This window comes from Macrobrachium rosenbergii, unplaced genomic scaffold (genome assembly GCF_040412425.1).
Source record: "Macrobrachium rosenbergii isolate ZJJX-2024 unplaced genomic scaffold, ASM4041242v1 171, whole genome shotgun sequence".
Classification (NCBI taxonomy): Eukaryota; Metazoa; Arthropoda; class Malacostraca; order Decapoda; family Palaemonidae; genus Macrobrachium; species Macrobrachium rosenbergii.
The window spans coordinates 2,025,938-2,047,937 of record NW_027100729.1 but is presented as its reverse complement, the minus strand read 5'-3'; the positions used below and the strand labels follow the sequence as shown (position 1 = coordinate 2,047,937).

At 37.4% G+C, this 22,000-nt stretch overlaps 1 protein-coding gene across 1 annotated transcript in view; it reads right to left on the bottom strand.

Moving 5' to 3' along the window:
- Nucleotides 1–13,238, bottom strand: part of LOC136838168 (uncharacterized) — an 864,161-nt gene extending 850,923 nt beyond the window's left edge. The window contains exon 1 of the mRNA XM_067103042.1: nt 7,909–13,238. Within this exon, the coding sequence (XP_066959143.1) occupies nt 10,188–13,229 (3,042 nt within the window). The 5' untranslated portion in view covers nt 13,230–13,238 and the 3' untranslated portion in view covers nt 7,909–10,187. The remainder of the gene's footprint in view (nt 1–7,908) is intronic.
- Between the last annotated feature and the right edge of the window lie 8,762 nt (nt 13,239–22,000).

Below are 22,000 nucleotides of genomic sequence, written 5' to 3'. Positions count from 1 at the left end.
CAACTTCGAAATATGAGTCAATTTCGTCACTCCAGTGTTTACATCTTTAACTACAAATCTATTCCCTCTTTTGATCTCTACAATCTCAAAAGGTCCGTGGAACTTCGGACTTAATTTATAATTCAGATCATTCCGAACATTCACTTTAACAAACACTCTATCACCCATCGAAAAAGCTACTCCCCTCGATTTCGCGTTACTTTTCTCTACCATTGCGCACGAACTAAGTTCAAGTTCTTTACTGATACGTGCAAATCTTTCTCTCGCTGTAATTATCAACGAAGTGACTGTAACATCACCTTGAACTCGCTCTGGTAACAAATCAAAAGGTCCTTTCAACTTGTACCCATACAAAGCTTCTGCTGGAGATATCTTAATTGTGTCATTCATCATAGTATTGATACTATATCGCACTTCATCCAACGATCTGTCCCAATGTGTATCGAAACCACCCACCGTCATGCGCAAAGCTTCGATTACTTTCCGATTCGCCCTCTCACACAACCCATTTGCTTCAGGTCTATACGGGATTATAGATACTTTCTTTATCCCCAACAAACTGGCAAGACCATCTAAAGTCTTATTAATAAACTCCCTACCATTGTCTGTGATCAGACATTCAGGAACACCATATCGACAAATTATCCCCTTAAAGAACGCTATAGCAACTTCCTCAGCTGATTTGTATTTCAGTGGGAAAATCTCGACAAAGCGAGTCAACTCATCAACAACTACTAATAAATGTCTATAACCATAAGCGGACTCTGAGAAGTTACCCAGAATATCCATATGCACTCTCTGAAACGGCCTATGTGGTATGGGATATGAACCCAAACGACACGACACTGTCGTCGCTGGCTTATTCGCATTGCAAATAGCGCACTTCTTCACAAAGGCTTCTACTGCGGAAAACATATTTTTCCAAAAGAACTTTGACCTGACGTTTTCATACGTCTTGTCCACACCTAAATGAGGAGAACCAAATTTACAATGTACAATGTCTAGAACTTGTGGTACTAGACTCTCTGGCACGATGATTTGTGTAATCTCACCCATGCTTCGAGTACTTCGCAAGTTATACTTAACTTTCCTCACCAATAAATTATTCTCCAACTCTAGACCAGAAAAAGGCAACTTATACCCTTTCTTCGGTGAAACTCCCCTAAGAAATGCCTTAGCATCTGACAACAATTTATCTTCATCTTGCTTTTGTTCCAGCAAGCCTATGTCCCAAGTGACATTTTCACCCGTAATATAACACACTGCGTTACTCTCACTATCACGAATAACAATCTCTCCCGAGACTGCCGACTCACTATTTCTCCCCGAAGTATGCACTGTAGGAACGTAGGAACTACTAATATCAGAGACATTAGACACCAAATATTTACTCTCTTCTCCCACACAGGATTCGGTGTGTATTTCCTCATCCTCGACCGGAAAGTATCTGCTCAATGCATCTGCAACTACATTATGCTTACCTTCAATGTATTTGAGGTTTGCATCAAAATCTCTCAATGTTAGGAACCAACGTGCTCTCTTGGGCGACAAATTTGGCTTATTAAAAAGCTCTAACAACGGTTGATGATCTGTAAAAATCTCAACTTTATTTCCCAACAACAACATCTTAAAATGAACAAGGCTAGAGACGACTGCGAAAGCCTCCTTGTCCACAACTGACATCAGCCTTTCGTTACTACCACGCGTTTTGAACTTTCTGCTATAAAAAGCAATTGGGTGTAATTTCCCCTCAAATTTCTGCATCAAACACCTTCCTGACTCGCGTCAGTCACTAAGGTGAACGGTTGACTAAAATCTGGAAACTTCAAAACTGGTGGGTTCACCAAAGCGTTCTTAAGCTTCTCAAAAGCTAATTGTTGACTATCACCCCAAACAAACTTAACGTCTTCTCGTAACAACTCTGTCAATGGAGACGCTATTGTAGAAAAATTCCGCACAAAACGGCGAAAGAAACCCGACATACCTAGGAACGAACGAATTTGTTTCCTGGTTTTGGGAACTGGAAAATTCACAATGGCTTTAACTTTCTCATCATTCACTCTAACTCCCTCTTTAGAGATAACATGTCCTAAATAGACAATTTTTCTCTTCAGAAACTCACATTTTGCCAATTTGACCTTTAATCCAGCGAACCGTAATCGCTTGAGGACTTCTTTTAACACCCTTAGATGTTCTTCAATTGTATCTGTGCATATGAGAATGTCATCCATGTACACAAACACCGACTTTCCTAACAAGCCATGAAGTACTGTGTTAACCAGTCTAGTAAATGTTATTGGGGACCCTTGTAATCCAAAAGGCATCCTATTAAACTCGTAATGTCCCTTTGGTACCGAAAATGCTGTATATTTACGGCTACTCTCACAAAGGGGAACCTGTAAAAACCCTTGCATAAGATCTATAGATGAATATATATTCTTGCCACCGATCTCAATAAACAAATCAGGCAAACAAGCTACCGGATATCTATCTGGGCATGTTTTTTCATTCAATTTACGAAAATCTACACAAACTCTGATACTACCGTCTTTCTTAGGAACTGCAAGCAAAGGAAAATTAAACGGAGAATTGGACGGTCTAATAATGCCTTCCGACTCCCACTTCTGAACTTCTTTTTCTACTTCTTCTCTGATCTTAAAAGGAATTCGATATGCTGGAACATATATAGGATTTGTCCCCTTTTCTAGGCGGATTGAATGTTCTAAAACATCTGTAACTCCTAATTTATCTCCCTTCAAAGCAATGATATCTAGATATTCTTTCAACACTTTCTCTACTTTATCTGAATACTCAGGATAATCAACTTTAGCCAAATGTTCATGTAGAACCTGACTTCGGAACTGTTGCTCCTCGTTAGGAAACATATTCCCGTCTCCACAAAAACTCACTAGTTTATGTTCTTCATTAAACTCTTCAAAATCAATTACATAAGTACCCTTGTGATATTTTTTCACTGAGTCTTGATAGCTGACTCATTCTACTGAAGTCACGCCTGCGACTGTAATTTCATTCACTGACACCGTACTCACAACGTCTTTGAATTTCTCGGTTCCCTCAACAACGCACACTTGAGAAGGAAACTTTTTCTCTTTCAGCGACACTTTAACCAATGTAGGAACTCGCGGTTGCAATTCAATATCTTCCAACAAAAATCCTTTGAAAGATCTTTGCGGAATATCTTCACTCTCTAATGAATGTGTTACACATGTCTCCGACTGTGTCTTAGGTTTCTCACAAGTTTTTTTCCTGTGTATATATGGAACAAAACAACCTGACTCACCTATTGTAATCCCCTGAACTCCCGTAAGAATGTTGATGTTATGTCGCATGCAAGAAGGGTGTCCTAGCAAAACCATTTCACCTAAGGCTAATCCTTCTATGACCAAAAATGATTCTACTATTGTCTTTCCGCCGATACAAAGCGTAAGAAATGACGAACCTAAAATATTCAGTTTCCTCGCTTGTACATCACACACTGTCTCACTAGAAGGGACTAATTTGCACTCTGGAAATTTCGAATGAAAAAAGTCAGCATTTACTAAGTTAACTGAGCTACCAGAATCAATGAAAACAAAAATTTCATTGCCATTAGAGAATCCACGTACAATCGGCCTAGGTTCTGTTGACTCTAAGACCTGATTACTCATTATCCTGTGTCCGTTTTCGAACTTATCTTGTGAAAATTCTGCTGTTCCTTTGTGTATCTAGAACTTGCATCATGTGGAATTCTCCTGTCATATCTAGAAAAACCTCCCCGTGACTTCCCTGAATATTCTCTATTCTTCGTGGCTGGGCAAAATCTCCATCCATGATCTGAAGATTTGCAAACTGAACAATATCTCACTCTGCAATTTGCTTTACTATGTCCTAGTTTATCACAATTAAAACAACGTATCGTTGTGACTGATCTCTCTGGAATTTTCTTCGATTCTACTCGTGCACATGTCTTCGCTGTTGCATCATTTCCCGAATGCGAGCGACTATCATTATTCTGTGGTTTCGAAACCGCAGCTGACATCTTTGCACCTCCCTGTACAAAAGTACTGTCCAGTGTCGGGCATTTTGATAGATTTTTATTAATCTGTGCAAACAAAAGGATTCATCTGTATCCTGATCAATTCTCTTATCAAAACTATCTACAATTACATCTGGGACCGACGTTAAAAGGCAAGCAAAGTGTAACAATCTTTCAAAATTATCTAAGGAGATATTATTTCCAGTTACCCATGGAGAACCTGTTATAGATTTCTTTAATTCAACTACTGCATCAAATAAATTCGCACTGTATGTGACTAGTGAATCATTGCCCTTCTTTATTTTGAGAAACTCTCGCAAATTCCGAACTGCGCATTCACGTTGAACTCCGCCATAAGTAGCTCGTAGAAATTTCTGCAGTTCATTCCAAGTTTTACACCTTCTGAACCCGAAACTGCGTGCTCGTTTCCCAATATCTCCTTTATCTAAATCCAGAAATGATTTAGCCTCTGTTAAAGCTTCAGCACCATTCGTAATTTTCTTGGAATTCAGATAATTGTTCACTGACTCAATGAAAGTTTCTATATTTTGGGTTGGCTTCCCATCAACTAACCCTTTAAAATTACTAATTCCCGCGCTAACGCTCGTCACTTTATGCACCACAACTGATTGGGATGTGCTTGCTGCATCGTCCGGCATTTTGTGAGTAATCACACGCCCTGAGCGTAACAAATATAAAAAGAAACCAAAAGGAACACTAGAGAAAGGTAAAAGTTACCCCCTCTAAAAGAAGAACAGAAAACAGCGTTCTGCGCAACTTACGAGAATGGGGTACTTACCAATTTGAAACAGAAAACGGAGCACCTATCACTCTACTTGCTAACCTGTGACGTCACCCACTCGAAGACGAAGCAAAAAAAAAACCAGCGCGAATCTTGTTGAATCATCATTTGCGTAATTAACTCACAATCGCCACTATTCACACTTATTTGGGTATTTTGTTAACCCCAAAATTGCTCTAGAGATCATCCAGATCTATTTCACAACTCCCCACTCCCAGTACTCGAATAGAGACGGAAAAAAACAAAGATTCCCCGTATTAGCGCGTAATCACCCGTGTATACACGTAATCACGACCCACTCAGTCATTCAACACTGACTCGTCGCCTTAGGTGAGGTCGGCTATGCCTTGGGCATCAACGTTACCAATTAGTCTATTAGTAATCTCCCTCTTTCGCCATCATTAAAGACATTAAAATCATGCTGCCACCATTTAAAATCACGAGACACCGCTGCCACCATTTAACTCTGTTACAAGGAAACAGAATTAACACTTTTTTGAAAGTGTACGTAACGTGCTCTACAATCTTTCTTCAGGAAAAAGCGTATGAAGGTTCGCTCACGATAACACTTGCATCCTTTTTTTCTCCTCCCTCTCTCTCTCCCTCTCTCTCTCTCTCTCTCACCATTTTCCGAAGTTCACCCACCCGAATCTCACTCATTCTCACCAAGCAATTGAATGGACTATTTAAAGAAACGCAATAGTTTCTACAAAAATAGGTTTATTATTCAAATAACCCAACAAGAAATGAATAAAACAAAGCAAAGATTAAAATGCATAATAAATGAATTATCGAGTCAGATAACTAAACTCTAAACTGCAAAACACTTCTGATTAAAGAAGTCTCACTATGGCTAATAGCCTGAAAATATCCAAACTCACACATACTCCCCAAATCAATAACTAAAGTCATGTCAAAAAAACAGTCTACCACATGTTATTCGAACCAGTCCACACTGTCCACAGACATCTGTCGGAAGAATTAAACATGATAGAAAACTCCCAAAAATATATGAAATGCAAAACACAATAATGGAAAGTGTAAAATGCATAGCCAAGATATGGCAAACGTAACATAACAAAATAATAATATAAAAGAGGTATGAATATTCATATTAAATCTCCCACACCAGTTCAAAAGTTCATAATGATCAGAAAATCATGGTAAAAATCACAAGTTCAATTTCCTCCCATAAAAACAGAGATTTCAAACTCTACCTTATCTGCCGATTCAAAGCCTGGATCCTCTCCAAAGCTACGTCTAGACAACTGCAGTTCTATCACGTTAATGAACGATCAAACTCACTTTTAGGGCAGATTTTAGCATAATCTAGATCAAATTAACGCACGTACTCACGAATATACATAACACTTCGGAGATCACCTGACCGGCAATATTGCTGAGGTTCTCACGCAGATAGCTGAGGAATCAAACTATTTGCTGAACACAAAGATTTTACAACTGACGGCCTCTGTCAGTACCATCTCGCTCCAAAAATTCTTCCATCACATCTTAAAGCATTGAAGCTATGAAATGCATATATGTGTCCTTTAAAATTGTAGCAGCCATATTTTCTGAAATATATATATAAATATATATATATATATATATATATATATATATATATATATATATATATATATATATATATATATATATATATATATATATATATATATAATCTGTTCTAGTTATGTTGCTAGGGAATGAGGTTTCATGCAGCCACGCCACATACATACATACACATACATGCATACATACATGCATACATACATACAAACATACATGCATTCATACATAGGCCTGTACGGTCGTATTCTCAGTCATAAACATTTCCTATGTCAGAATTTGAATACGAGAACACTTATAGGACTGATTCTCGGGAGGAGAATCTCTCTCTCTCTCTCTCTCTCTCTCTCTCTCTCTCTCTCTCTCTCTCTCTCTCTCTCTCTCTCTCTCTCTCTCTCAATACAAAGTATGCTACAAAATGCTTCAGGAATCATTCTAATAATAAAACAGTGATGATAACAAGACGTATTATCAAAAATGACAATAAAAAAAATACTGGACATTTTGGTGGGTCTGGACCTTGGAGGGAGGGATGTGGTGGCGTGGGGGGGAGGGAAGGGATAAATTTGAGTGTGTGTGTGTGTGTGTAGGGACTCTAGATAATACCTAAACATGTTTCCCATCCTACCGAAGGAGGCATTTAATCCTCTAATCCAAAAAGGTGCTACAATTTCAGGATTAACCACGTGGTTGGAGTTAGCCCTGAGAATGAACATATTCGAACGTCCTTAAAATAATGTATATAATGCATATACTATGCATATATATATATATATATATATATATATATATATATATATATATATATATATATATATATATATATATATATATATATATATATCAATGTATGTGCATATATACATACAAGGTGTATATATATACATATGATGAAACAATAAAGCCACTTAATACGTTACCGTATCCTACACACCGGGCTTGGGCCAACGAACTACATCCAATTCTCACAAAGTCTAGAGATACACTAACGCAAGGCTGGAGCCTGGAAGACAGTGGAAGTTGGGCCTGGTGAGGCTGGCATCCCCGGGCCCCCATCCCTCCGAGCAACCCCTCCCACCCTCCCTACCACAAACCTCCCTCAACCCGTTTCACGAACAGTTACGAAATATCATCTCTTTAACGGCGGGCATTCATTCAGCTCTGGAAATTTTAACTCGAATGTACAGTAAAAGCAAGCGATAGAGAGAGAGAGAGAGAGAGAGAGAGAGAGAGAGAGAGAGAAAGAGGAAGGGAGGAAGGAGGAACTTCCATCTCTCTCTCTCTCATGACAACGTTGAAGCAGGTGCAGCGTGTGTACCAGAGAATTTTCCTCCTTACGTCCCCCTACCATAAGGTTGAAAATTACAACTCTCACTCCAGAGCACAAATGTTTCTATAGACTATGCTTAATGTATATGTATTGTCACGATGTGTATCAAGTACCTGGTTATTACACAACTAATCTCAAGATTCAAAAATATACCTCACTTCAGCCAGATACCTGAACTCTCATAACATTAATTTTTACGACTGAGTACTCTAAAGGTAACAGTGATCCCTTAAGAAAAAACTTATTTATCAATCACTTGAAAAATCAAACTAAGTTCATCAGAATATGTGTGAGATATCAAAAATTAAACTAGAAATCTTCTAGAGTAAAAGGGCATCACTCCATCAAAAAACTCTAACTGTTTCCCTGGTCTTAATTCACTTTAGCAAAACTAAAAGAACAAAACTTGTTTATCACTTTGCCTTATGCACACACAATCAATCTTATTCACTGGTGATCAATAAATGAAACACTGTTTTTCTAAAAATGTTAAATACAAAAATTTATTTTCAGATTCAAAGTTTATAATTAAAATTCACAATTAATTAGAATTCACAATCTGAAAAATTTACTATTACTCGAAAATAACACAACACTCAATCAATTCTTGAATTAAATTATGAAACAAAACTAATTCACAAAAACTTTATCAGGAATTTAAATTAATCAAGCAAAATTTAAACTATCAAGAATTACTCAAGATTTAAAAAGAAAATCTCAATAAATGAAATCAAATATGCAATGTTAAATTAAGTATGCAATGTTAAATTAAGTATGCAATGTTAAATTACCAAGAAATATTTACAATGCTATGTAAATAAATGTTACATCACAAACATAAAAAATGTGAAAACATAAAGAAACTGTAAATAGAAATACACACAAAAATACACGTAAGATTTATCAATAATGATTTCACTTGTTCAAAATTTCCTAACTTATCATACCACAACTACCTAACTTATCATACCATGGTATCAATAAGTAAAATTTCACGTTACCTTACACAACTTGTGAAAACCTCTGTAAATTACTTGCTGCAGCTGCGTTACACAATACACACTTTTTTACCAGGCGCCGTTACGAACTAAATAACTTTGCTAAATTCAGATCTCAAAAGTTAATGTTAAAAGTGACCACAAAAAATTATGTTAAAAGTAATCTCTTCCTAATCAGGAATGAGAGAGAGAGAGAGAGAGAGAGAGAGAGATGGAACCAAATCGACTGGTCTCAGAAATCAGAATGAAACAAATTTTGAGGATTCCAGTAATACGTGAAACAATTACATGATGTCATTAAAGCATTTTGGGTACGAGATACAAAAGTTCTAGAAGCAGGGAGGTGACGTCACTAAAGCGTTTTGGGTGCGAGAGACAATGGAGAAGCTTCTAGAAGAAAGTTACGTCATCCCAGCAAAACGTTTTGAACGCAATCTTACAAAACATGACGTAATTGATCAGGACACGTATTCTTTCTCTCCAAGTGGCATACGTGACTCGAACAACGCATGTAACAACATGAAATCACTCGTCTCGAGCCCGTATGGGACGAATCAGCGTTTGTTTTGCAAACCTGTCATCGCTAACCTAAAACAAAGCGTTCCCTCTTATCTCAACTGATGACAACTGAAATGAAACAAGCCCTGGTGGACACACACACGTGTTCACATACTACGCTTTTACCAAGAAAGATATTCGTTCCAAATTAAGTTACTACTAAAATTGTATTAACAATTCTAAATTACGCTCTCAAGTTATCATTAGTAGTTTTGAGATCTGATGCGAAACTAAATATGATACTTCAACAATCATTATCATTGAACATAACACATGAAAAAAGTAAATATGTCAAAATTATAGGAGGATATACGTATTACAAGGCAATATCATGAAATTCCTCCCTCGAGAAGATTACTTATCCCGGGTTTGAATCCAACGATTCACAACGGGATAAATAATCTGCTATGACATTATCTTTTCCTGAAATGTGTTTAACACTTACATTATACGGTTGCAGGCATAAAGACCACCTGGTCAGTCTCATATTATTTTTCATCTTATTGATGAATGAGATTGGGTTGTGATCCGACAACACTAAAATTTCTTCATTCCTAGGTCGGTTCACATACACTTCAAACTTTTTCAATGCTGTGATTAATGCTAATGTTTCTTTTTCAATTGTTGAGTAAGTTTTCTGGTGCTTTTTCAACTTTGAAGACATGAAACATACTGGATGGAAGATTTTGTTGTCATCTTCTTGAAGTAGAACAGCTCCAATTCCACAGTCGGATGCATCAACTTGTATCACGAACTTTTTATTGAAGTCTGGAGCTTGAAGCACTGGTCTTAAAGTTAATATGGCTTTAACCTTCTCAAATGATTCTTGACATTCTGGAGTCCAATCAAACTTTCTTTTAGGACTGGTTAAGTCAGTTAAGGGAGCTACTCCGGCTAGAAATTTGGACAGAATCGGCGATAAAATCCAGCCATGCCCAAAAATCTTTGTAGCTGTTTCCTCGTAGCAGGAGGGGTAGCCTTACGGATACCTTCTACATTAGCATCAATAGGAGCGAGAAGGCCTTTACCAACTTCAAATCCTAGATACTGTACAGTTGCCTTTCCAAACTCACTTTTTTGTAAGTTGATTGTTAGTCCTGCTTCCCGAAGTTTCTTGAACACTTTCCTTAATATCTTCAGATGTTCTTCCCATGTATTAGAATAAATCACAATGTCATCAAGGTATACACCTACTCCTTCTATTGATCCTAGGAGTTGATCCATCACTCGCTGGAATGTTGCAGGTGCATTCATCAGACCAAACGGCAAAACAGTGTATTGATACAGTCCAAAAGGAGTAATGAAAGCTGACAGCAACTTAGCATTCTCATCTAAGGGAATTTGATAATATCCTTTCAACAAGTCTATCTTGGAAACAAATTTGGCTTGCCCAATATTATCAAGTAATTGATCAATAAGAGGCAAGGGATAATTGTCAGCCACACTGATGGAATTCAGTTTCCTATAATCAGTACACATCCTAAATGAGCCATCTGGTTTCTTCACTAACACACAAGGAGAACTGTAATGACTTGAACTGGGTTCGGCTAATCCATGCTGCAACAAATATTCAACTTCTTTCTTCAAAACATCTCGATGAAAAGGTGATAAGCGATATGCTCTCATTTTAAAAGGTTTTCCATCTTCTCTGATCTTTATCTCATGCTTTGTCAGATTGGTACGCCTAGGTACATCTGCAAAAATTTCGGAGAAACTTTGAATAACTTCACTTAATTCACTACTTTGCTCAACACTCAGATGTTTTAGTTTATCTTCCAAATTTTCTAATATTGAAGAATTGTTCATCTTGTTTTCAGCTCCCAATTCGTAGCTATCATCGTCCTCTGTAGATGAAGTTGTTTGTGTTATTGACACTGTTTCAGTTTTAGTCTCTGAGAAGTAAGGTTTCAAAAGATTCATATGTATCTTCCTCTGTCGTTTTCTTCTTCCTGGTGTTTCAATCACATAAGTTCGATCACTTAACTTCTCTATTATCCTATAAGGACCTTGAAACTTATTGGTAAGGGGAAATCTTTTCACTGGTAAGAACACTAGAACTTGCTGTCCAATACTAAAATTTCTTAGCTTAGTTTTAGCATCATATTTCCTTTTCATTTTCTCTTGACTTATTTTCAAATTTTCTAAAGAGAATTTTCTAATTTCTCTTAACCTTTTCCTCAAGTTCTTCACATATTCTCCTTGGATTTCCTCTTGATTTTCTTCCCAATTCTCTGCAAGAATCTTCAATGGACCTCTAATGTCTCGACCAAAAATCATTTCATTTGGTGAACATCCCATGCTTTCTTGATAAGCATTCCTAACTTCAAATAACATTAAAGGTAAACCAGCATCCCATTCTCTTCCTGATTCATTACAATACTTAGTTAACATACTTTTCAATGTCTGATGGAACCTTTCCAAGGCTCCTTGAGTCTCTGGATGATAAGCAGTTGATAACTGTTGCTTTACTCCCAACAAGTTCATCACATCCTGGAATAATTTTGAAGTAAAGTTCGTTCCTCTATCACTTTGCACAATTTCTGGTATTCCAAACTTGGAGAAAAACTCCACCAACTTCTCAGCAATTACCTTTGCACTTATACTTCTTACAGGAATCGCCTCAGGATACCTAGTCACTGGACACATTAATGTTAATAGATATTCATTTCCTTTCTTTGTTTTCGGAAGTGGCCCAACCACATCTATAATTACCTTGCTAAAGGGTTCTCCTCTAACTTCTATGGGATGTAGGGGTGCTTTCTGAATGGTTTCATTCGGTTTTCCAGCTATCTGGCACGTGTGACACTCTCTGCAAAATCTGCTAACATCCTTGTGAAGTCCAGGCCAGAAAAAATACTTCATAATCTTCTCAACATTCTTCCTGATTCCCATATGTCCAGACTCATGCGCTACTGCTACAACTTGTTTCCTTAATGGATATGGAATCAAAATTTGATGATATTCGCCCCATTCAGCATTTCCTGGTATATCTGCAGGTCGATGCTTCCTCATTAGCAATCCTTCCTTTAGATAATAACAGGTGGAGGTTTGTTGCATCTCTTCTTGATCAACAACTCTGAAGAACAAATCAGCCAACGTTGTATCCCTCTTCTGCAGTTTCATTAGCTTCTCTCTAGTCACTTGACCAACTTCAAGGGCTGAATTCTCCATATCTGCTAACTCTGCTTCTGTAGTTTCACTACTGTCTTCAGGAACTCTTTGACTACTCGGAGTCTCTTCAATAACAACAGGATCCTCGTCTTCTTGGGAAATCTCTTCATTACTAACACTAGGGGAAACTTCACTTTCCTGGAACAGCTCTTCTAATCTTAAAGATCCTTCACTTGATTCTTCTGGTGCAGGTAAATCCTCATTATTTTCACTTGCAGACATAGTTCTCTTCATACTCCTGGTAGTTACACAACTTGGAAACAGGTGGGGGTTTTTCTTCTCTAAATCAACCGTAGGACTAATCCTTAACGGTTTGTCTGTCACTACAGGACAAGGAACAAATGGTACACCACCAACTTCATTACCCAGTAAAACACATACACCTTCAACAGCTAGTGAGTCCTTTACAGCAAAATCAACATTTCCTGTCACCAATTCACAGGACAAATGCAAGCGGCATATAGGAGTTACCTCTTCTCCTCCTATACCCTTCAAAATAACTGAATCTCCGGTGAGATTCTTCTCCAACTGTGGGTGAGCACCACGAACTACCACACTATGGTTACTCCCCGTATCACGTAATACCTTGACTGGTACCTGCACACTTCCTCCTTGAGTTGTCAGCGTACCTTCATAGATATATGGCTTAAAAGCCTCCAAGCTGCTCAGCCACTCACTGCTTGAAGTTACATTTCCACTGGTTGCTAAACACTCTGCTTGTTTAGTCTCAGTCGTTCCCACACTGCTCTTCGTAGTTTGCTTCATCTGGTTACCTTTAACCACTTGACCAACTGGTTTGGTCTGCTGTTGTGTCTGATAACAATCTCGACTGTAGTGTCCTACTCTTCCACACTTGTAGCAGACAACATTAGTCTTCCGTATCTGTCTTGAGAACAGACTGGATGATGAGGATTTAACATTCAATTGCTGAGGATGTTACCTGACTTTGTATTGGCATAGCCACTAGAAGGATTTCCAGTTGTAATGTTCCTGAAATTTGGATGAGATCTGAAACCTGTGCGTTGTTGGTTCTGGTACTTGACATTATAATTTCTTTTGCTAGAAATTATGTTAAAATCTTCGCTCAATGTAGCAGCTTTGTCAAGTTTCTTAACCTCTCTCTCTCTTAAATAGGCTCTTATGTGTTCAGGAATTCCTCTAAGATATTGTTCTAGGACTACTAACTCCTCAAGTTCGCCCATAGATTTAACTTTAGCAGCCTCCAACCATCGTTTAAAACATCTTCTTACTTTGTAGGCATAATCCAAGAAAGTTATCTTGTCATCCTTTCTCAAAGATCTGAATCTTTCATTATAATATTCAGGGGTCATTTGGTAAACTTGTAGCACATTATGTTTGAGTACCTTGTACTCTTTACACTGATCAGCTGATAAGGCTAAATAGGCACTTCTTCCTTTACCAATGAGAACACTCTGTAACAAGACCGACCATTTATCCGCTGGCCATCCCATACCTGAAGCTACTTTTTCAAAGTGATCAAAAAACTCATCTGGGGCTTCTTCTGTAAATTTCGGAATTAACTTCTGCACTCTTACTACATCAAATACAGGGTCTGAATTACCTTGAGTAGGGTTAGACGGTGTTACAGGTAATGTGGATCGAGCTTTTATTAACTCCATCTCCCTTTCATGTCTTGCTCTTTCTCTCTCCTCTTTTGCTCTTTCTCTTTCTTCTTCTGCTGCTTTTTCTTTTTCTCTTTCCTTTCTTTCTCTTTTCTCTCTATCTTCTATTTCTCTTTCTGCTTGCATTTTCTCTCTTTCAGCCTGTATCCTCAGCTTAATCAAATTTTCTTCTGCTTCTATACGTCTAAGCTCTGCTTCTGCATCACTTTTCTCTTTCTTTTGCTCATGTTTATCTGTAAATTCTGCCTCAGCTGCATTCAACAATTCCTGTGCCTCTCCTAACTCTTCATCTACTTTACCAGAGTCCATCAATGCTTGGATTGCAATATATTTGATTTGTGCCTTAATCATACCACTAGACACATTACCCCCACATGCTACTAAGTAAGTATAGCTTAGTTTTACCAGACCACTGAGCTGATTAACAGCTCTCCTAGGGCTGGCCCGAAGGATTACACTTATTTTACGTGGCTAAGAACCAATTGGTTACTTAGCAACGGGACCTACAGCTTATTGTGCCTTAGTCAGGTTGGATTCAGATAACTCTTGGATGGAAGGAGTTGCTAAAAACCTTTGAACATCGAACAGAGCCATTTTCTCTAAGTTACTCAACTAAATAATTCACAATACAAAGCAAAAAATAACTATGTGGTCACTCTCCTATCAAAATATATCCCTAACACCACCAGTATAAACCATAAACCAGAGTGATATTTTGTTTTGTTCCACGGGTCTCTGGGCACCAAACAATATAATGTCACGATGCGTATCAAGTACCTGGTTATTACACAACTAATCTCAAGATTCAAAAATATACCTCACTTCAGCCAGGTACCTGAACTCTCATAACATTAATTGTTACGACTGAATACTCTAAAGGTAACAGTGATCCCTTAAGAAAAAACTTATTTATCAATCACTTGAAAAATCAAACTAAGTTCATCAGAATATGTGTGAGATATCAAAAATTAAACTAGAAATCTTCTAGAGTAAAAGGGCATCACTCCATCAAAAAACTCTAACTGTTTCCCTGGTCTTAATTCACTTTAGCAAAACTAAAAGAACAAAAAATGTTAACACTTTGCCTTATGCACACACAATCAATCTTATTCACTGGTGATCAATAAATGAAACACTGTTTTTCTAAAAATGTTAAATACAAAAATTTATTTTCAGATTCAAAGTTTATAATTAAAATTCACAATTAATTAGAATTCACAATCTGAAAAATTCACTATTACTCGAAAATAACACAACACTTAATCAATTCTTGAATTAAATTATGAAACAAAACTAATTCACAAAAACTTTATCAGGAATTTAAATTAATCAAGCAAAATTTAAACTATCAAGAATTACTCAAGATTTAAAAAGAAAATCTCAATAAATGAAATCAAATATGCAATGTTAAATTAAGTATGCAATGTTAAATTAAGTATGCAATGTTAAATTACCAAGAAATATTTACAATGCTATGTAAATAAATGTTACATCACAAACATAAAAAATGTGAAAACATAAAGAAACTGTAAATAGAAATACACACAAAAATACACGTAAGATTTATCAATAATGATTTCACTTGTTCAAAATTTCCTAACTTATCACACCATAACCTCCTAACTTATCATACCATAACCTCCTAACTTATCATACCATGGTATCAATAAGTAAAATTTCACGTTACCTTACACAACTTGTGAAAACCTCTGTAAATTACTTGCTGCAGCTGCGTTACACAATACACACTTTTTTACCAGGCGCCGTTACGAACTAAATAACTTTGCTAAATTCAGATCTCAAAAGTTAATGTTAAAAGTGACCACAAAAAATTACGTTAAAAGTAATCTCTTCCTAATCAGGAATGAGAGAGAGAGAGAGAGAGAGAGAGAGATGGAACCAAATCGACTGGTCTCAGAAATCAGAATGAAACAAATTTTGAGGATTCCAGTAATACGTGAAACAATTACATGATGTCATTAAAGCATTTTGGGTACGAGATACAAAAGTTCTAGAAGCAGGGAGGTGACGTCACTAAAGCGTTTTGGGTGCGAGAGACAATGGAGAAGCTTCTAGAAGAAAGTTACGTCATCCCAGCAAAACGTTTTGAACGCAATCTTACAAAACATGACGTAATTGATCAGGACACGTATTCTTTCTCTCCAAGTGGCATACGTGACTCGAACAACGCATGTAACAACATGAAATCACTCGTCTCGAGCCCGTATGGGACGAATCAGCGTTTGTTTTGCAAACCTGTCATCGCTAACCTAAAACAAAGCGCTCACTCTTATCTGAACTGATGACAACTGAAATGAAACAAGCCCTGGTGGACACACACACGTGTTCACATACTACGCTTTTACCAAGAAAGATATTCGTTCCAAATTAAGTTACTACTAAAATTGTATTAACAATTCTAAATTACGCTCTCAAGTTATCATTAGTAGTTTTGAGATCTGATGCGAAACTAAATATGATACTTCAACAATCATTATCATTGAACATAACACATGAAAAAAGTAAATATGTCAAAATTATAGGAGGATATACATATTACAAGGCAATATCATGAAATTCCTCCCCCGAGAAGATTACTTATCCCGGGTTTGAATCCAGCGATTCACAACGGGATAAATAATCTGCTATGACATTATCTTTTCCTGAAATGTGTTTAACACTTACATTATACGGTTGCAGGCATAAAGACCACCTGGTCAGTCTCATATTATTTTTCATCTTATTGATGAATGAGATTGGGTTGTGATCCGACAACACTAAAATTTCTTCATTCCTAGGTCGGTTCACATACACTTCAAACTTTTTTTTCAATGCTGTGATTAATGCTAATGTTTCTTTTTCAATTGTTGAGTAAGTTTTCTGGTGCTTTTTCAACTTTGAAGACATGAAACATACTGGATGGAAGATTTTGTTGTCATCTTCTTGAAGTAGAACAGCTCCAATTCCACAGTCGGATGCATCAACTTGTATCACGAACTTTTTATTGAAGTCTGGAGCTTGAAGCACTGGTCTTAAAGTTAATATGGCTTTAACCTTCTCAAATGATTCTTGACATTCTGGAGTCCAATCAAACTTTCTTTTAGGACTGGTTAAGTCAGTTAAGGGAGCTACTACGGCTGAGAAATTTGGACAGAATCGGCGATAAAATCCAGCCATGCCCAAAAATCTTTGTAGCTGTTTCCTCGTAGCAGGAGGGGTAGCCTTACGGATACCTTCTACATTAGCGTCAATAGGAGCGAGAAGGCCTTTTCCAACTTCAAATCCTAGATACTGTACAGTTGCCTTTCCAAACTCACTTTTTTGTAAGTTGATTGTTAGTCCTGCTTCCCGAAGTTTCTTGAACACTTTCCTTAATATCTTCAGATGTTCTTCCCATGTATTAGAATAAATCACAATGTCATCAAGGTATACACCTACTCCTTCTATTGATCCTAGTAGTTGATCCATCACTCGCTGGAATGTTGCAGGTGCATTCATCAGACCAAACGGCAAAACAGTGTATTGATACAGTCCAAAAGGAGTAATGAAAGCTGACAGCAACTTAGCATTCTCATCTAAGGGAATTTGGTAATATCCTTTCAACAAGTCTATCTTGGAAACAAATTTGGCTTGCCCAATATTATCAAGTAATTGATCAATAAGAGGCAAGGGATAATTGTCAGCCACACTGATGGAATACAGTTTCCTATAATCAGTACACATCCTAAATGAGCCATCTGGTTTCTTCACTAACACACAAGGGGAACTATAATGACTTGAACTGGGTTCTGCTAATCCATGCTGCAACAAATATTCAACTTCTTTCTTCAAAACATCTCGATGAAAAGGCGATAAGCGATAAGCTCTCATTTTAAAAGGTTTTCCATCTTCTCTGATCTTTATCTCATGCTTTGTCAGATTGGTACACCTAGGTACATCTGCAAAAATTTCAGGGAAACTTTGAATAACTTCACTTAATTCACTACTTTGCTCAACACTCAGATGTTTTAGTTTATCTTCCAAATTTTCTAATATTGAAGAATTGTTCATCTTGTTTTCAGCTCCTAATTCGTAGCCGTCATCGTCCTCTGTAGATGAAGTTGTTTGTGTTATTGACACTGTTTCAGTTTTAGTCTCTGAGAAGTAAGGTTTCAAAAGATTCACATGTATCTTCCTCTGTCGTTTTCTTCTTCCTGGTGTTTCAATCACATAAGTTCGATCACTTAACTTCTCTATTATCCTATAAGGACCTTGAAACTTATTGGTAAGGGGAAATCTTTTCACTGGTAAGAACACTAGAACTTGCTGTCCAATACTAAAATTTCTTAGCTTAGTTTTAGCATCATATTTCCTTTTCATTTTCTCTTGACTTATTTTCAAATTTTCTAAAGAGAATTTTCTAATTTCTCTTAATCTTTTCCTCAAGTTCTTCACATATTCTCCTTGGATTTCCTCTTGATTTTCTTCCCAATTCTCTGCAAGAATCTTCAATGGACCTCTAATGTCTCGACCAAAAATCATTTCATTTGGTGAACATCCCATGCTTTCTTGATAAGCATTCCTAACTTCAAATAACATTAAAGGTAAACCAGCATCCCATTCTCTTCCTGATTCATTACAATACTTAGTTAACATACTTTTCAATGTCTGGTGGAACCTTTCCAAGGCTCCTTGAGTCTCTGGATGATAAGCAGTTGATAACTGTTGTTTTACTCTTAACAAGTTCATCACATCCTGGAATAATTTTGAAGTAAAGTTCGTTCCTCTATCACTTTGCACAATTTCTGGTATTCCAAACTTGGAGAAAAACTCCACCAACTTCTCAGCAATTACCTTTGCACTTATACTTCTTACAGGAATCGCCTCAGGATACCTAGTCACTGGACACATTAATGTTAATAGATATTCATTTCCTTTCTTTGTTTTCGGAAGTGGCCCAACCACATCTATAATTACCTTGCTAAAGGGTTCTCCTCTAACTTCTATGGGATGTAGGGGTGCTTTCTGAATGGTTTCATTCGGTTTTCCAGCTATCTGGCATGTGTGACACATTCTGCAAAATTTGCTAACGTCCTTATGAAGTCCAGGCCAGAAAAAATACTTCATAACCTTCTCAACAGTCTTCCTGATTCCCATATGTCCAGACTCGTGCGCTACTGCTACAACTTGTTTCCTCAATGGATATGGAATCAAAATTTGATGATATTCACCCCATTCAGCATTTCCTGGTATATCTGCAGGTCGATGCTTCCTCATTAGCAATCCTTCCTTTAGATAATAACAGGTAGGAGTTTGTTGCATCTCTTCTTGATCAACAACTCTGAAGAACAAATCAGCCAACGTTGTATCCCTCTTCTGCAGTTTCATTAGCTTCTCTCTTGTCACTTGACCAACTTCAAGGGTTGAACTCTCCATATCTGCTAATTCTGCTTCTGTAGTTTCACTACTATCTTCAGGAACTCTTTGACTACTCGGAGTCTCTTCAATAACAACAGGAACCTCTTCTTCTTGGGAAATCTCTTCATTACTAACACTAGGGGAAACTTCACTTTCCTGGAACAGTTCTTCTAAGCTTAAAGATCCTTCACTTGATTCTTCTGGTGCAGGTAAATCCTCAGTATCTTCACTTGCAGACATAGTTCTCTTCATACTCCTGGTAGTTACACAACTTGGAAACAGGTGGGGGTTTTTCTTCTCTAAATCTACAGTAGGACTAACCCTTAATGGTTTGTCTGTCACTATAGGACAAGGAACAAATGGTACACCACCAACTTCATTACCCAGTAAAACATGTACACCTTCAACAGCTAGTGAGTCCTTTACAGCAAAATCAACATTTCCTGTCACCAATTCACAGGACAAATGCAAGCGGCATATAGGAGTTACCTCTTCTCCTCCTATACCCTTCAAAATAACTGAATCTCCGGTGAGATTCTTCTCCAACTAATGGGTGAGCACCACGAACTACCACACTATGGTTACTCCCCGTATCACGTAATACCTTGACTGGTACCTGCACACTTCCTCCTTGAGTTGTCAGCGTACCTTCATAGATATATGGCTTAAAAGCCTCCAAGCTGCTCAGCCACTCACTGCTTGAAGTTACATTTCCACTGGTTGCTAAACACTCTGCTTGTTTAGTCTCAGTCGTTCCCACACTGCTCTTCGTAGTTTGCTTCACCTGGTTACCTTTAACCACTTGACCAACTGGTTTGGTCTGCTGTTGTGTCTGATAACAATCTCGACTGTAGTGTCCTACTCTTCCACACTTGTAGCAGACAACATTAGTCTTCTGTATCTGTCTTGAAAACTGACTGGATGATGAGGATTTAACATTTAATTGCTGAGGGTGTTACCTGACTTTGTATTGGCATAGCCACTAGAAGGATTTCCAGTTGTAATGTTCCTGAAATTTGGATGAGATCTGAAACCTGTGCGTTGTTGGTTCTGGTACTTGACATTATAATTTCTTTTGCTAGAAATTATATTAAAATCTTCGCTCAATGTAGCAGCTTTGTCAAGTTTTTAACCTCTCTCTCTCTTAAATAGGCTCTTATGTGTTCAGGAATTCCTCTAAGATATTGTTCTAGAACTACTAACTCCTCAAGTTCGTCCATAGATTTAACTTTAGCAGCCTCCAACCATCGTTTAAAACATCTTCTTACTTTGTAAGCATAATCCAAGAAAGTTATCTTGTCATCCTTTCTCAAAGATCTGAATCTTTCATTATAATATTCAGGGGTCATCTGGTAAACTTGTAGCACATTATGTTTAAGTACCTTGTACTCTTTACACTGATCAGCTGATAAGGCTAAATAGGCACTTCTTCCTTTACCAATGAGAACACTCTGTAACAAGACCGACCATTTATCTTCTGGCCATCCCATACCTGAAGCTACTTTTTCAAAGTGATCAAAAAACTCATCTGGGGCTTCTTCTGTAAATTTCGGAATTAACTTCTGCACTCTTACTACATCAAATACAGGGTCTGAATTACCTTGAGTAGGGTTAGACGGTATTACAGGTAATGTGGATCGAGCTTTTATTAACTCCATCTCCCTTTCATGTCTTGCTCTTTCTCTCTCCTCTTTTGCTCTTTCTCTTTCTTCTTTTGCTCTTTCTCTTTCTTCTTCTGCTGCTTTTTCTTCTTCTCTTTCCTTTCTTTCTCTTTTCTCTCTATCTTCTCTTTCTCTTTCTGCTTGCATTTTCTCTCTTTCAGCCTGTATCCTCAGCTTAATCAAATTTTCTTCTGCTTCTATACGTCTAAGCTCTGCTTCTGCATCACTTTTCTCTTTCCTTTGCTCATGTTTATCTGTAAATTCTGCCTCAGCTGCATTCAACAATTCCTGTGCCTCTCCTAACTCTTCATCTACTTTACCAGAGTCCATCAACGCTTGGATTGCAATATATTTGATTTGTGCCTTAATCATACCACTAGACACATTACCCCCACATGCTACTAAGTAAGTATAGCTTAGTTTTACCAGACCACCTGATTAACAGCTCTCCATGCCCGAAGGATTACACTTATTTTACGTGGCTAAGAACCAATTGGTTACTTAGCAATCCATTGTGCCTTAGTCAGGTTGGATTCAGATAACTCTTGGATGGAAGGAGCTGCTAAAAACCTCTGAACATTGAACAGAGTCATTTTCTCTAAGTTACTCAACTAAATAATTCACAATTCAAAGCAAAAAATAACTATGTGGTCACTCTCCTATCAAAATATATCCCTAACACCACCAGTATAAACCATAAACCAGAGTGATATTTTGTTTTGTTCCACGGGTCTCTGGGCACCAAACAATATAATGTCACGATGCGTATCAAGTACCTGGTTATTACACAACTAATCTCAAGATTCAAAAATATACCTCACTTCAGCCAGATACC